Source organism: Bombyx mori, chromosome 22 (genome assembly GCF_030269925.1).
Source record: "Bombyx mori chromosome 22, ASM3026992v2".
Taxonomy (NCBI): domain Eukaryota; kingdom Metazoa; phylum Arthropoda; class Insecta; order Lepidoptera; family Bombycidae; genus Bombyx; species Bombyx mori.
Window position 1 is genome coordinate 5,667,411 of NC_085128.1, and position 16,753 is coordinate 5,684,163.

General features: G+C 38.5%; 1 protein-coding gene across 8 annotated transcripts in view; it reads right to left on the reverse strand.

Annotated features, from left to right (window-relative positions):
* Positions 1-16,753, reverse strand: part of LOC101744528 (GATA-binding factor C) — a 119,763-nt gene that overhangs the window by 76,981 nt on the left and 26,029 nt on the right. For 5 of the 8 annotated variants that reach the window (XM_004931918.5, XM_021351778.3, XM_062674883.1 and 2 more), the window contains one exon: positions 3,758-4,300. In XM_004931918.5, the coding sequence (XP_004931975.1) occupies positions 3,758-4,300 (543 nt within the window). The remainder of the gene's footprint in view (positions 1-3,757; positions 4,301-16,753) is intronic. The other 3 variants (XM_062674886.1, XM_062674885.1, XM_062674884.1) reach the window with 1 other exon arrangement.

The window sequence follows — 16,753 nt, forward strand, 5'->3', positions numbered from 1 at the left end:
AACAGTTGCCAACAATGGAATGGTCCGCATCCGGCCTCGTATTACCATAATGCCTCCACCAAGGAACTAGCTCAACCAGATAAACTGATCCAACACTTTGAATGGTCGATTTTAAATTGCCCTCATTTGATTTTCGGAAGCAAGTAGACAAGCCAAATACTATTCAGATATTTTTACTACCATGAGTATGTTTTAAAGCCACTGCGTTAGTAGGATATTTCTGCGCAAAGAAATCACGGGTTCGAAGCGTAGAATCTTCGTTCTTCCAATGTAAATCATATTTCTACCTACCGTACCTTAAGATAGATGCATGGACTAGCCTCTACATTGTTATTGTCTTTCAGAGACAGCAGCAATGGAAGATGAACTGTTATCCATAGCTAGGCCTTTCAAAAACGCCACAGAGCTAACTTTATTTCTGATCACGTGAAAAATTGTGTCTAATGCTTAGTATGTACAGTTAGCTGGTGGAAGGACCTCTTGTGCTATTCGTGGTAGGACCTCTTCTGAGTCTGCACGGGAAGGTACCACCGCCCTGCCTATTTCTGCCGTGAAGCAGTAATGCGTTTCGGTTAGAAGGGTGGGGCAGCCGTTGTAACTATACTGAGACCTTAGAACTTATATCTCAAGGTGGGTGGCGCATTTACGTTGTAGATGTCTATGGTATCCAGTAATTACTAAACACCAGATGGGCTGTGAGCTCGTCCACCCATCTAAGCAATAAAAAAATAAAATACAAAAAATATCTTGATGTCTTTAACTATAAAAACTGTCTTTTGTAAACTAAATACCTCGATGTTAATTTCAGATGTTGACAAATTAAAGCAATTTCGGTCTAATTTAATAAACAGCAACGGGTAATTAACAATTACTTGTGAATACTGTACAACAACCCGCAGACCGGTGGGGGCAGTTTTTACGCGGTGTACTTAAAGATAACTCGTTTCATAACTTAACGATGCGTTGCATTGCGCTAATCGTAACTTATTTGATATAGAATTGTAACTAACAGTAATTTGTATTTAAAATTTGGATTTTTCTCAATACTGGTCCAGCTCACCGATATTCGTCAAACTGTACAGCTAGATTTATTCAGACAAATTAGATATTTAGCTATAGATTTAGGACCTATGAATTTTAAGCTCTTGGAGCTAATGACTGCATTCCAGTCATCAATCCATAGTTTAGTCCTTCTCCTAAGGTAGGAACCTTGAGTACTAGTAGTTTACAAGCCTTACTAATATTCTGCCTATTTCTATCGCATCTATCCGATTCTTTCACTACGCGGAAACAGCAAAGGCTTTAATACGCTATTTAAAAATAAAAAACAAAATAACATTTCCTGCCAGTCGTAATGTTACCTACAAAAATTAATCTGGCAATGAACTAAATAGCTATCACCTGGAAGTCTTATCAACAATATGTACATGTTGACGCCGACAAAAAGAATCTGCGTTACATTTTATGTTGTTCTTTTAGGTTTAGGTACTCATAGGAATATTTTATGTAGGTGCCGATTTTTTTATTCAATTCATACTTATAAATTTAAGTATGTTTTTACGCTACCATATAATTAATTTAGCGATACTGATCGCGCTCATTGAATTCTCTATAATTCTTACTTTGCTTAATTACTTAATGGTGTAGTAGTCGTTTCTACAAGTTTTTTCTTGACGAAAACAACGGGTACTTTAGCACTTTTAACGTCTTAATTTACAGCGTTTATTATTTCATTCAGCGAACGAACTATCTTTAGGTAAGTGATCCACTATACCCCTTCTGTGAACAGATGCTTCTGGAAGTGCATTCATTGTTTGTAATTATTCAAGTCTATAATTGCTCTCAACAGATTTATTTTCTTTCAAAATTTACTTTTGGAATAATTACTTCATTCTCTTTTTTTTTCCTACCTATGCTGGTAGCCTTGAGAGACTATTTCAGCCTCACCCTAACGTGTGTAGTGAGCTCACGGGGCTCAAACCGGACTGTTGCTAACACTGACCCTAGCAAGAGCAGTGCTTTGCAGAATCTACCACCGGACGTGCTTTGGGCGAGGTCGACTGTTTACCATTCGGTCTACAGGATCTAGTACTTCATTCTCCCATATGTCGTTCTGCCGTTTCTATCTAATTGATTTCTGTGTAATGTCAGAGACGTGGACGAATTTCTTTAATGATTCAACTTATCAATTAGCTATCCCCAAAATCTGGTTAACACAATAACAACCGTAACTTTGTTACATTAACACTCATTCTTTATAATCACCTAAATTCACATTCAAATTCAAAGAGACAATAGCCCGCCATCGCAGTTCCCGTAAAATTATAAAACTTAATGACGAAGCGTGTTAAAAAGATTACCTATACTTTTAACTCTGGGTATCAGAGCCATAGAGTCGGTATTCGATTTTCGTTTGAAAAACGCACCCTTCTCTCATGCTATATTCCAAAGTGGCATTTTCAAGTTATGATTTGAGTTTCGATAAATGTAAAATAAAACCTTATATTGTTTGTTACCATTCAAGTTTAGTAATTCTTCATGAATTGTGTGAGGCGTGGATTGTTGCGAAAACTTAGAGCGGAGCATTTGAAACAATACCCAATAAAGGTTAGAACATGCATTTACGGTAACTCCAGTCCACTGAGATTTGCACTATTGTTTATAATGAATTTAGTCTGAACATAAATCTCTGCCCTCCTATTTATACTTTTATTTTACTTTAACATTCACAGAGTTTTACATAATGATTCCAAAATTATGCAAAATACACACGTGTGTGTTTCTATTTGTTACACAAAGCATTATACTTAAATTAATTTCTTAAAATGAGATGAAGAACGGTAACTTTGATACAAAGTTAATTTGGTAAATTTATTAGAAATCTACTTAAAAGCTTTTGTCTAATTATAGTCTTAGACAATAGGAGTCGCAATTAAATAATGAGAAACGTCGAGTTTGTTTAGTCAACATCTGAAAGGCCGCGTGAGTTCACATGAGGGGAGACAATGCTAGTCGCCGCGGCCAGCCACCACCGCGAGCAGTGACTTGCTAATTGTGCATCCTATCTACTTCCTACTCTTTATCTATCATCTTAGATAAAGCTTACATGATTTGGAAACCATTTAACTCTTTCAAATTAATTTCGCCTAACCGTTTTCATCGCGATTAAGAGGACCGGTTTCTTTAGTGGCTGCTCGCCGCTGTGAAAAGAGTAAAGTTAGTAAACCTCCACCGATACGATTAGTTAAATCATGAAGCATCAGTTAACGGTGAATTCAAGCGCGATGCTCCACACCGTGTTATTGTTGTTAGATGGAAACCTGTGGCGCCACAACCTCTGTGCAAGAACTCCGTTTATCCGATCACATCTCGCTCCGCCAAGCTACCAGAATTCTGTTCAGAAATACTAAATGAATTTACAATATCTCTTGATCTATCAAATTTCTAAGTCGATATGACAATTCCCTTAGTGAAATCGTAATCACGAGCACACCTTAGCAGCCGTCTCGTAACTGCGATTAGCAATCGAACCCGGCTTTCAGACTTTTCGATTCATTAATTAATTAATATTTTATCGAACTAGTCATCAGGCGAAAGTTATATCTATTACGAACTGTTTAGAACCATACGAAGCCACGATGGCACGTTGAGCAGAGGCACCGCTGTGATCGGATAAACGGGTAGGTATTTCGTGAGACAGTGTCGTGTGCATCGCAGCGAGTACTGTGCATATCATGATCGGTCCCCGTGGGCTCACCGGCGCTAGTTCGCGTCTTGTTCGGTCGCGGCTTGTTCTGCTGCTGCGCTCCGCTATAACCTTTCCCCTGATAGTTGTAGTAGTCGCCGCCGGCGGCATTGTACTGAGCGTTGTATTCCCCGGAGGGTTGACTCGTGTCCTGGGCGCAAGAGTCCGGTTGCGCACCTTCGCGCTGTTTGGAAGGCGGCGCGCCCATCATTGGTTTGACGTCTCCGCAGAGGGGCAGCTCTTGTTGTTGCTGCATGAAGGCGACGCTCATCGCTGTGGCATGCGCTACCGCGGCCTGGTAGTCCTGTTGACCGAGAGCCGCCGCAGCCACAGAGTCCGGCGTCGAGTCTTTCGGAGGAGTCGGAGGAAATGAAAACAAAGGATGGGGATGAGGGTGTTGTGCTGGTGACAGCGGTTTGTCGCCCGAGGAACCATCTTGTTGGAAGCCTCCTCCCCACGCCCCGCTCCCCAGCGCCTTAGACTCGAGCCAAGGATGCAGAGGCGTATGGAAGTGAGGCCGACACACCTGCCCACTGCTACCGCTTAACGTTCGACCTGCGGACAAAAGAAACCTTTAATCATCATCCTTAGGCTCTCTACGAATCCGTAAACATCTTCAATTCGTTCAAGCGTCTAAGAGGCCATTTTCGTGGCCGACAAAGATAAACCGATAACAGGGCTCTATTGTAACGCTACAAAATATCAAAACTTATTGTCATTATGTAGAATTTGGAACGCGTTCGGTTACCTCGGCCGCGCTTTCCGAAATTAATATCATTTGTAGTTAACAACTGGGCTTTTCACACGACATCTTCATTCGTAGCCACTTATCATGATAGTGTCTATGAATATTCTCAGCTCTAATGGGTATTTGATAAACATATAATGGAGCTCCGTGGCCAAGTCTCAATGGATGCGTCCGTGAACAAAAGACCTTACTTTTCCGAAATATTTCAAAACGAACGCAACACAACACCGACCAATTAAAATAGTAGGCCAACTGGAAATTTCATTAATTATGTACACAGCCGTGTCAGTTTGATGGTACACACCGTTAAAATGTTTTTGTACGTTTACACGTTTTGATTGAGCGAGTTTATTTATTTCATTAAGGGCCTACACAATAGCGGGGCAGCGAAGTGACATCTGCTTTGTGACATTAGTAATGCGCTCGGTCGCTCTACTCGTGAGTACAAATGTGAGTACAGCTCACTCGTTTTCCCCCTTTTAAATTCACAAACTACACTCGACGATTGTTATTTACATGAACGAATGAGAGCCAGCATATGTGCGCGTCTATTTTTCGGGACGATTGTTATTTGAGTGGCCGTAATTCTGTTCGTGGATTGGACGGATAGGCTTAGGGCGCATCCCTATGCCGTATTCCCGGTGGTACAGCTACAGGGAGTACGTTACGGAAGTATTTCCCGTAGAGCGCTGTGGGTATCTAATTATTAGTGTTTAACTTTAATGTAAATTCAATTTGATTAAATTCGAATATTATATTGGTTAAATAGGGGCTTAAGACGTTCTAGTAGTTCGCGTAATAGAATATAGACTATATAGATTAGTAGTAAAATATTAATGCGACATAAATGAAAATAAAATAATCCCAAGCTAAGCAGAAACACCTATTGTCTGACCGACGATCGTGAGGTTCACATTAATCACGTAAATATATTAAATTTGCGCATTTTATTCGATGCTATTCTTTCATCATCGAAATGTACCTACCCTATTTTGGTACATCTGAACGGCGAAGAGACGCATCACTCAATATGAAAGCACCGGGCATGTTATTCAGTAGACCACGGCACTTATAGACTTACTTATTGATAGCATTTTCTTCGGTTTTATTGAGGCGTAGGCGTATAATTAAAAATAATTTTACGGTTTAATCTCGCGGTTTCGTAGCGGTGTCGCTAAACCGATGTCAGTACCACGAGCCCACTGAGTTTCTCGCCGGATCTTCTCAGTGGGTCGCGTTTCCGATCCGGTGGTAGATTCTAGCTCTTGCTAGGGTCAGTGTTAGCAACACTCCGGTTTGAGCCCCGTGAGCTCACCTACACACGTTAGGGTGAAGCTCAAATAGCCTCTCAAACCTATCAACATAGATTTAAAAAAAAAAGTCCCACGAAAACTGTAAAGTTATCAAAACGTTGGAAAATCAACCGACTGAGTTTCTCGCCGGATCTTCTCAATGGGTCGCCATTTTGATCCGGTGGTAGATTCAGCGAAGCACTGCTCTTGCTTAGCTGGCTAGTGTTAGCAATTCACTCAGGTTGAACCCGTGAGCTCACCTAACAGACCGAGTGTAGCTAGAATAGCCCCTTACGCTACCAGGTTAGGTAAAAAAAAAAGTTGGAAATAATAAAATTATAATACACCACAACAGATTAAAAATCGTAAAAATATTTTCAATTAATACTTATTGATATTTTTTAATGCAATTAAAACTATTTATGCAGTATAGACGTAATTAAACGTGAACTAACGTTTTAGTATTATACAATTACACAACAACAAGTTACTTACAGAATAACAATGCAATCATAGATATTATGGCGGTACACTTGCGTATTCGTTACTAATTAAGCCTATTGTGTTAGGCGTCTGAATACCAGTTAGTTAAAACAAATCGTAATATCCTTGACCTTACTATCGATACCGCTTCAATGGATTCGTCACTGTGCCGATATATATCGATACTAGCCCGCATACAAGAGCCAGGTGTCGATCGCAGTTTGAGATTACATCAGATCGTTATCACAAGGGCACCCGTACTCGATCTAGTCACGGCCCTAGTGGGGGGGAATGAACTTTGCGAATGTCGAAACTATGTTAATTAAGTTTTTGGTCTTTTATTGTGTTTTAACAGAAATCCGTTCTTCTGTACGTTCGATTGTATAGACTATAGACACAATAATATCAATAGATAATAAATTGTTGTTTTTTTTTATACATAACAGGCATGAGATATTTATTAATTTGCTTTATGAATTTTGCTACTATCTAGAATACGTATACGTGTCAGCGTTTAAGATAGTCAGACAAAATGAACTATAATTATGTCTTTATGAACTAAAACAATCTGTAATATCGTCACATTAAGCTGAGTACACAACAACGTTTTGACAGCGCCTGCGACAGCCGGGAGCCACCCCTCGCGCGTTAGGCCGCGTTCACAATAGCTCCGCGATGGCGGGCCGATAACGCGTATGAATAATTCGTGTTATCGCGCCATCTCGCCACATGCCCTACCTGCCCTCCTACCACGACACACAAAAACGGGGGCTTCGAAGCGACAGCTTACAACCCTCCCTTCGGCAGCGTATCCCTAAGCCTGCAGAGAATTGTACCTTGGTACCAGCCGGCCACCGGTGCTTTTTATTCATTAGAGGGCTGTGTATGCTTCGGTCATTGTAGTAGATGCGTACGTAGCTTATATATCATTATGCCCTGATCGTGATTGAGCTTTATGTCTTCTATTTACAAAACTAATAGGAAATAAAAGACAAAAATGAACTAAGATTGGCATAATTTACTAAAGCTACCCAAAACATAAACAAATTTAAATTTTAAATATTTCCAATTTCGAACTCGTCAATGTATACATCACAAAAGCTAAAAAAAATGATTCACAAATTAAATTTCACTACGTTAACAAGAAATCACAAACCAATTTATGTATTAGAGGTTCCCACAACGAGGCGTCGGAACACCGGAATTGAACCCCAGCCCTTGCCCTCGTCCTACAGCCCGGCAGATGCGATTCCAAGATCTTATCATGATCGCCACAGGGTACTGCAAGTGCTGTTAAAATGCACTAACGCCCGTTTTGTTTACATATTTTAACGGTTTTGTCAAAGTTTTGTTACTATTATTTTATTATTATTTAAAAAACCACATGTTGAGTTTATATATTTTACATACATACATATATTCATCCGATTCTGTATTCAAAAGTTTTTAGCAGAATAGCAAAAGGCAGCGCTTTGAATTTGTTCTCGTACTGTTGTTCACTAGCAACGATAGCCACTTACCATTAAATGACCTTATGCCATCTCTCACTAACCTTTATTAATGAAAATTAAGAAAAACAGTGTTCAATGTGAATTTACAGAGATATCTTACGAAAATTTATAGCTTTTCTAGAGAACCTTACAAGATAGTGTTTCTTAAGCTAATACAATCAGTTAACAAAGTTACATTTAAAAATTTCCACTAGAACCTCCACAAATTGGCTAAATTGTTTTCAAAGGACCGAAATATAATGCATTGATTCCATTAACACGCCCCTCGCATATTTTACAAACGCATCGGGCGTGGTTCATACGAAAGTTGACTTCCCTCATTTTTGTGTTCCTCAGCTCGCGGCGAAAATTTCCCCTTTCGGTTGAAACCGCCGCGTAACTGGTGTATGCGTAATAACTTACGCTTGTGCCGATCACAGCGTGACGCATTACATACAGGACCACAGTAACCCTCCCATCAGGGGTGTAGGGTAAGTTTTACATGTTCTAAACATATAAGCTGGTCGCGACTAAAAGATGATGGTTAGCAAATGAACTTTCCCGCGTCAAGGCCATGCTGATAGCGTCGGCAAGTCTGCGACGGTTTATTTGCACGGCGTGACATCAGCCGCATCCGCATGCGAGCGACGTACTCGCGCGTGTACCGACGCCTTCAGAGCGTCCACTGCTCAAGCCAACTTATCCCTTCCGCGTATTGTCTTTAAATGTGTTATCCTTTGTTCCCGCGATAGATCATTACGTGCTTGATCATCGTCATCGGCGTGACCTTTGCGCGTCTCGTCATAAGGGCCACGTTTCTTCGGCCGGTTCCTCCTGTGAAATGTCCGACGTGTTAGCGAATGATAAATGTAGGCGTCGGTATCGTGTATCGGATCTCGCCGTTCGCACGCCGAATTAATTTTAATTTATTGATCGTCGTATCGAAGACGAGTATTTTAGGTGTCCGCTAACGTCGCAACGCTGCTTTGCTTTTAAAGTATTTATGTATTTACCGCACCGCAAACCGACTGAAATATTGCTGTTGCAATTAAATCCTACAACTTTGTATCACTTGCGATCTTGTATAAGCTATTTCCTCGCTTACCGCGTCGTAATCTTTGTTGGTAAACTTGTTATTCATAATGATGTTAATTACCTTAATAAATTCTTCAAGAATTGTAGCCATGTAGGTATTAGTTAAACAATACCGCAAGTACAACACGATTAGTTGTAAAAATAGTTTTATCGACTTTTTTTAGAGGACCTTATTACAAACCATCTCTGCGTATCCGATCGTAATCGCTTTGTTTTAATTATCAACGTGTCAATGAACTTCAGTTATCACGGAACACAAGAATGCAGTTACCACCGCCGAAGACGAAAGTGATCGAATGCGACCAGTACATCTAATAAGCTCCCAGCGATGTGTGTGTCTTGTACTGACAATTTACCACTAATTCTTTATAGTGTTGTACATTCAAAAATATTTAACGATGAAAACGGGCGCGCTCCGAATGGTAAATCGAGCTCGCGGGCGGTCACACCTCATGTTGCCTTATGATTGGATTATAATGCTTTTATATTACGTTTCTTATTATTACGGATGGGTGCTACCGAGTGGCGTGTGACAGGCGACGCAGGGAATAACAACGAGTGTCGAACTTAGACGGGAAGCCGGTCCGGTCTCGAGAATTTTGCCTAAAATCTATTCTCGATTTTATATCCTGAGGATATTGACATAAGACTGATTTATCTTTACATAATTAACATAATTTTTATTGGCGAATTGTAGGAACTGAATTCTTGTTTATGCTCACAAATCCAGTTCCACGAAGCTGTCATCGTGTAGAAGATGCCACATAAGTAGTTAAGCTGTTAGAATTAGTGTTGTACAAGTACAAACCTCGTTTCGTGGGTCTCATCGATTTATGGCTTACGTTCATTCGGACTATAGATTTTTGATAACGCCGTTTTAAGTATGCTACTTTGACATGATTCATGTTTTATTTACACCTACTATTTTATGTATTAACATATATTTTTTTATTACAAACAAAATCTGATTTGTTTTGTTGAAAATATGTTTCTAGACTCTTTTAACTATACTAGCGACTGGTTTTAGTATTACAGACTGATTAGGCTAAGTCATACTTCCAAAGATATCACTTAATCGAAACACATTTTGTGGATTGTAATTAAAATGACTAATTATAATCGACGTGATTCGACAATTTTTTCGATTGTAACGAGACCGTGAAAGGAATTTCTTTGCATACAGGACATGTTGTCTCAAGCGCATGCGCCCTGCATACGCAATGCAACAACCTCGTTGGAACCCGGGGTGGGTACATACATTGTGTTTTTATTTTATTTTCTTACGAACCCATCACTTCTCATTAAGTGGCGTTTCGAGAATAACTTAACATCAATAATGTCCGGACACGAATTTTATTGTTATTGCATTTTAATAAATTTTCATTGTTCTATTTGTTTTAAATGGGACCTCCCTTTGGATTCGCTTCCAAGTATTTAGGAAGGAAGTTGGGCTTTTGTTTTTGTTTATTGATTCAGTTTTATGTCATCTTATCGAATGACATTATTAATGCAGACAGCGTTTGAGATATTCATTCACTTCTCACGTTGTTCGTCAAAAAGTAACCTGGCTAATTAAATAATAGGAGGTGACGAAGTATTAACCCAATAAACAAGTCTGTAATTACATTCAGTGTATTATATTATCCAGGAACTACTTACGGAACCCAATAAAGCTCTACGCGCTTAAAATAAGACTAACACACCGAATATCATCAAATAACAACCGATCATTCGGTAATTTATTAAACTCGATACATCAACAGCAAGCGCTCTGATGCCACCGCAACAGCAACGCACGATCCGTGATGGAGTTCATAGATCCGTGAAAAAAATATCCCGTTTAGATATGTCACGGCGCATATGATCCCGCGGATCAAAGACGCCGACGCTCTTTGCCGTGCCGGCTGCGTACGCGCAATCGCAGAACCTGCCGCCGTGGTTTCCACTACATTTCACTTGACAGCTGTGTCTATGCGCTAGCTACTTCATGCTCACAGTACACGTACAACTAACATACGGAGACGACAAAACCGGTTTTTGAGATACAATAAGCTTAAATTGAAAATAATGCAAACAGCCTCAATTAATCATTACCGCGTCTGCAATTTAAACATATCGACGATAAATGAAGTCGTCATGGCCTAAAGGAGAAGACGTCCGGTGCATTCGTATCTAGCGATGCACCGGTGTTCGAATCCCGCAGGCGGGTGTCGATTTTTCTAACGAAATACGTACTTAACAAAGAAGGAATAACATCGTGTAATAAAAATGAAACCTGCAAAATTATAATTTGCGTAATTACTGGTGGTAGGACGTCTTCTGAGTCCGCACGGGTAGGTACCACCACCCTGCCTGTTTCTGCCGTGAAGCAGTAATGAGTTCCGGTTTGAAGGGTGGGGCAGCCGTTGTAACTATACTGAGACCTCAGAACTGATATCTCAAGGTGGTTGGCGCATTTACGATGTAGATGTCTATGGGCTCCAGTAACCACTTCACACCAGATGGGCTGTGAGCTCGTCCACTCACCTAAGCAATGATCCAGTGGTAGATTCTGCGAAGCACTGCACTTGCTAGGGCCAGTGTTAGCAACACTCCAGTTTTTGCCCCGTGAGCTCACTTACATGTTAAGGCGAAGCTGAAATAGCCTCTCAAGGCTATCAGCATAGGTAGGAAAAATAAAATAAAAAAAAACCATCAAGTATGTGCATTAAATATTCATCGAAAGTTGCATCAAATACAGGCGACACACATGTGTCTTGTCCAAAATCTTGTTTGTAAGTTAAAATAAAAGCGCTATCAAGATCAGTCTTCCACATTATCTTACGATATGTCTCTCGTTCTATTTATTATCTGTCACATGTTACTATCACGAGCCACTACTATACAAACCAGGAATTTGCAATAAAAACACTCACAATCCGGATAAAGAGATGAACGTATAAGAGATAAGGATTAGCACTCTTCAAACATAAGCATGTAGACTACTAACACAATACGTATTGAGCACTTGTCATTATGGATTGATAAATTGGTGGACGATGAAAATCTGCTAATACCTTGAAGTGTCGATTTAATGTGACAAATACATATCTCCGATAATACTAGCAGTAAATACCTGTATAAGCAAGATAAATATATTTGATTACAGTAAAATTATTAAAATTAACTGCATTTTATTTTTATTAGAAACCATTTGGAACAAGCTTTGAGCGTATTATTTTAGATGTGGCTAATTTTTATTCAACCTTATCATCGCTGCATATAAATTGACCTTCTTCATGATACAAGTTATGAGAATAAAAACGAAATATAAAACGGAGAAGGCATTTATTTACTTACGATAATACAATAATAAATTTATTAATTAAAATTTTAAATCTCGTGCTCAAAATACAATTCTGATATTTATAATACCTTAGAGCTACTACTAAATTTGATCAAAATGGATAAAGTTTCAATGATCCAAGGGAATTGATGTATTTTATATAAATAGTTAGTAAGGAATCTGTAGTCTTTCTTCAAAATAGATCTCTGAACTCAAAAATACTCCTGTGAAACTTGGTTAGACATTGATATTACATCGTGTAATTTCACCGAAATCAAAGCATTCTCAATTCTATTTATATCAATACATTCTAATTATTTCTATGCAACAAAATTTTACAACAAATAGCACTATACAACATACTGTATATTCTTCGGAAGCGTGATCATCTGAGCACAGTATGAGTCGTCATAATCATTTCCATAATTAATATCCGTGAGCAAGTCACGATGCCTATCATCGGCTGTGCTCAGAGAATAAAGGGGAGTCTGCATTCATCAGCGAATTCTGTCGTTTGAGTTTCGCTGTTTGACAATTGATTTGATTACATTGTAATGAACTATCGACGTTTGAATGTGTTGAATGATTGAATCACAACAAACGACTTGACGATTAAGCCTAGTTTTTCTAATTAATTGACAATAGGAAATTTAAGAGATCATATTTGCCAATATGTACATACCATCTAGCTCCAAAATTAGCTTGCGCGCCTTTTCACTATGACATATCGTCTTCTCGTATTAAAACTGTATAATCTCAAAACTTACTAAATTTTACAGGAGAGTGTTTTAAAGGTTTAACATACAATATGATATTTTTAATATTAATCATCTTTACAACATTTATTTTTTAGTTTTTACCAGTTACATTATCTGTCTTTTAAAGTAAGATATAATTATGTATTAATTTTGTTAGTAGTATTCATAATATAGGTAAACTAAAAAACTAAAACTAAACTACGCTCTTTTGACAGTATTTATGAGAAAAATACTGGTGATGATACCAAATGATTCCGCATATTAACTCAATTTCGAATATTTTTAGAAATTGTACACTTTTAATGCGAAAAGACGATATCGACGCTTGAAAGGCAAACGTGACTAAGCGACAAAGCGTGAACTTTACAGTAGACTAATTTAAAATTGAAATACCTGAAAACAAAATTTATTTTAACGAATCTAGCTGTAGTAGAATCTAGCTAGTAGCTGTAGGATTGAAATTATTTTAATAGACCTAGAAATATATATTTTTTGCGCATCGAATATGGTTATTGCCTATCATTTATGTACAAAGTAGTTATTGTCGCTTAGTCATGTTTGCCTTTCAAGCGTCGATATCTTTTATCAAACCAATTTTGAAAAGAGTCCTCAGCATTGAACCATACTTAGTCTATGAGCGAAGATATTCATTTACCTTCAGATGGTCAACAATGAAAAGTTAAATAATTAAAGTTTGAAAATTAAAATAATTTATAATTCTAAACGAACAAGGACAAGTGCAACCAGACCTTCAATTTCTCCGCTAGTCAATTGTTTTACAAGCGATTTATTGGCTTATAGGGATAGTTGCGAAATTGGCAGTTGTTCCAGGTCTCGGTGACCCCGCAATCTTGACAATGGCCCGCCAGTGTTCCTGTAATGCCTATAATGACGGCGCCGGCCGGCAGCTGGCTTACATAACCGCTCGTGACTTGCGCATTGCGGTATCGACGAGAAAAATACAACCGCACAGGACCGCATGAGCATGTTTCATTTCGGAAATCGTTCACCAAACAATTTTATTAAACTATATATTATGTTTTTTAAGCTATTGCATAGCTTTTATCGCGGGCCTTGAGCGCCGACCGAATCATGAAATACCGTAACGAAAAAACCTAACATCCCTCACTCCGCCTACCATGTAGCTCGCATTCAACACATTCACACGTTGCGCTTGTGTAGTGTTTGTAAATAAGCGCGTGGCGTGACGTCACACTGCATGTGCATCATGAAAAGTCTGCCCATCTCCCTCTCGCGCGGTCTAGCTTATCAGTGTGAAGGGGACAGTTAAGGATTTGCTTTTATTAATGCTTAATATAGCGTTGTCTTGTTTGATTATTGTTTTAATATTAAATTATCATATCATATAAATTATCATATCATTTTTTTTTTTTAAAACAACCCAAAAAAAAACACGCTTAAATAGCAAATTGAACTGGGAATTTTTTCCTGTTGATACCAATCAGTATATTAAAGCGAGATTACAAAATTTTTATACTGTCGTCGGACCTTAAATGGGTGTTTTTTTTATTGCTTAGATGGTTGGACGAGCTCACAGCCCACCTGGTGTTAAGTGGTTACTGGAGCATAGACGTAAATGCGCCACCCACCTTGAGATATAAGCTCTAAGGTCTCAGTATAGTCACAACGGCTGTCCCACCCTTCAAACCGAAACACAATACTGCTTCACAGAAATAGGTAGGGCGGTGGTACCTACCCGTGCGGACTCACAAGAGGTCCTACCACCAGTAAAAAGCGTGTGCAAATTCCCAAAATAGTCTTCAAATCGGTAAAATAAATACATACATACATAATGAAGCGTATTAAAAAAAAACAAATTAAAACGGTGCTGTAAAAGCTGATAGACTATCAGATATGGGGTACGATTATAATTAATTATGAAATGTTGAGATAAGTAGTATCAACGTTAATTCGTTATGAGAATTCACGCTCGCAGAACATCTGATGCTAGGGCAGCTACCGAATACAATGTAAACGTTAATAAATAAATTCGAAGTCTCAGTTAAATCGTAACAAATTGTAAATCTTAGCGTTCGAAATCAGACATGATCGCTTCGCGCCAAAAACACATAAGATGGTAGTAGTAGCGCCGTATCTCTGTTGTTTCTGACGAAAAGCTGTGAAGGGTCAAATCACATGAAACGAGCCTATTGGTTAAAATTATAATCCTATTGCAACATTGAAATAGGTAGGTATGTTAGGTACACATTTTGCCGTAAATACACTGATGTACATACATATTTTTTTTATTGCCTTTGTAGGCAGACGAGCATACGGCCCACCTGATGGTAAGTGGTCACCGTCACTCATGGACGTCAGCAATACTAGGGGCAGAGCCAAGCCGCTGCCTACCATAAAGTACTCTCCGCAAGCCTCGTTTGAAGAAGGACATGTCATAGCGCTCGGAAAACTCCGTGGAGGGGAGTTCATTCCAAAGCCGGATGGTACGTGGCAAAAAAGGTCTTTGGAAACGCACTGTCGATGAACGCAGCGGTTCCAGATAATAAAGATGAACTCTGCTCTGATGGCGGAAGGTGCGATGATAAAAAGGAGATGAGGGGATACATATATTACAATTTAGATAACGTTGAAAAATACCGAGAACTGTTTATTAATTTCATTTATAAGCATCAAACTACTCATTCGAAATCAAATTTCATCTCACACTCCTAAAATACTGAATTACGTAGTACAAATAAATTATAAAAACATCAAAAAAGCTACGCGAGCGGAACGCCTTTTACTTGTTTGCGCTTTCATTCCATTGAAAACAGTATTCTAAGTAAAGTATTTCAGTTTATAATTCTACAACTATAAAAGCGGACATTAAAAAATCAATTAACCAAGTAATATTATTGAATTAATTCCTAATGAGCTTTATCGAGCGCGTAAAACTTTATGTTTTACTGCAGTGAACTTAACAACATAACCTAATTGTTATAGTGTAGGTACGTATTGAAAAATAAATGTACATAATATAAATAGGCAAAGATAAAGCATTTCAGTGCCTTTTTGTCATCTGTTTGTAAACCGTTTTTTATGTTTTTTTTTTGTTTTAGCTATTAACAATGTTAATAATGAAAAATCTGAAACCATTATTTCAACTTTACAAGAGAATAAGTCAATTATTTCGCCTATCTATAATCTAATAGCAGTAATCCTTCCTCAAGACTTCTGCGCTATACCGCATGATTGTGGTTTTTTTTTGTGCTGCTCGCTAAATATTCTTATTAGTGTTCATCGCTGAATAATATGTGGTTGTTCACGGATTTTGCTCCGTCTTCTATCCTCTCATAGCGTCAGGTTTGATTCTATTTCTGCCAACGATCCGGCTGCGATAACTACGTGATCGATATACATATTATTATAATAGGGATCACGGTGCTGGCTTTTGTTTACTTAAGGTGGTTTAGTCTATTTTCAGGTCTAATAGTAGAGGACCAGAGTCAAAGCCTGATGAATAACTACTCTGGAACTACATATTATAATGCTCCGGCATTGGTTGTCTTCTTGCAGAGAAGCTCTGACGTACCTCAGTCGAACGCATTTTTGAGGAGCATGAAAGTAATGTAGAGGTTTTTCCAAAAAAATATATTACCAGAAAAAAGGAGAAAATGTTATACCTAATCTTGAGGTGTCAGGGATTTTCTTGAATTTCGGCCACTAGGCCAAGACTGTGTAAGCAATTAGCTTATTTTTGTAGCTGGAATTGGTTTTAATTGGTATTTTAACCTCACTCTTCAGATTCTCTCAATGAGGTTCACCGATAAACTTTGCTTGTTATGAGCTGGTTTGT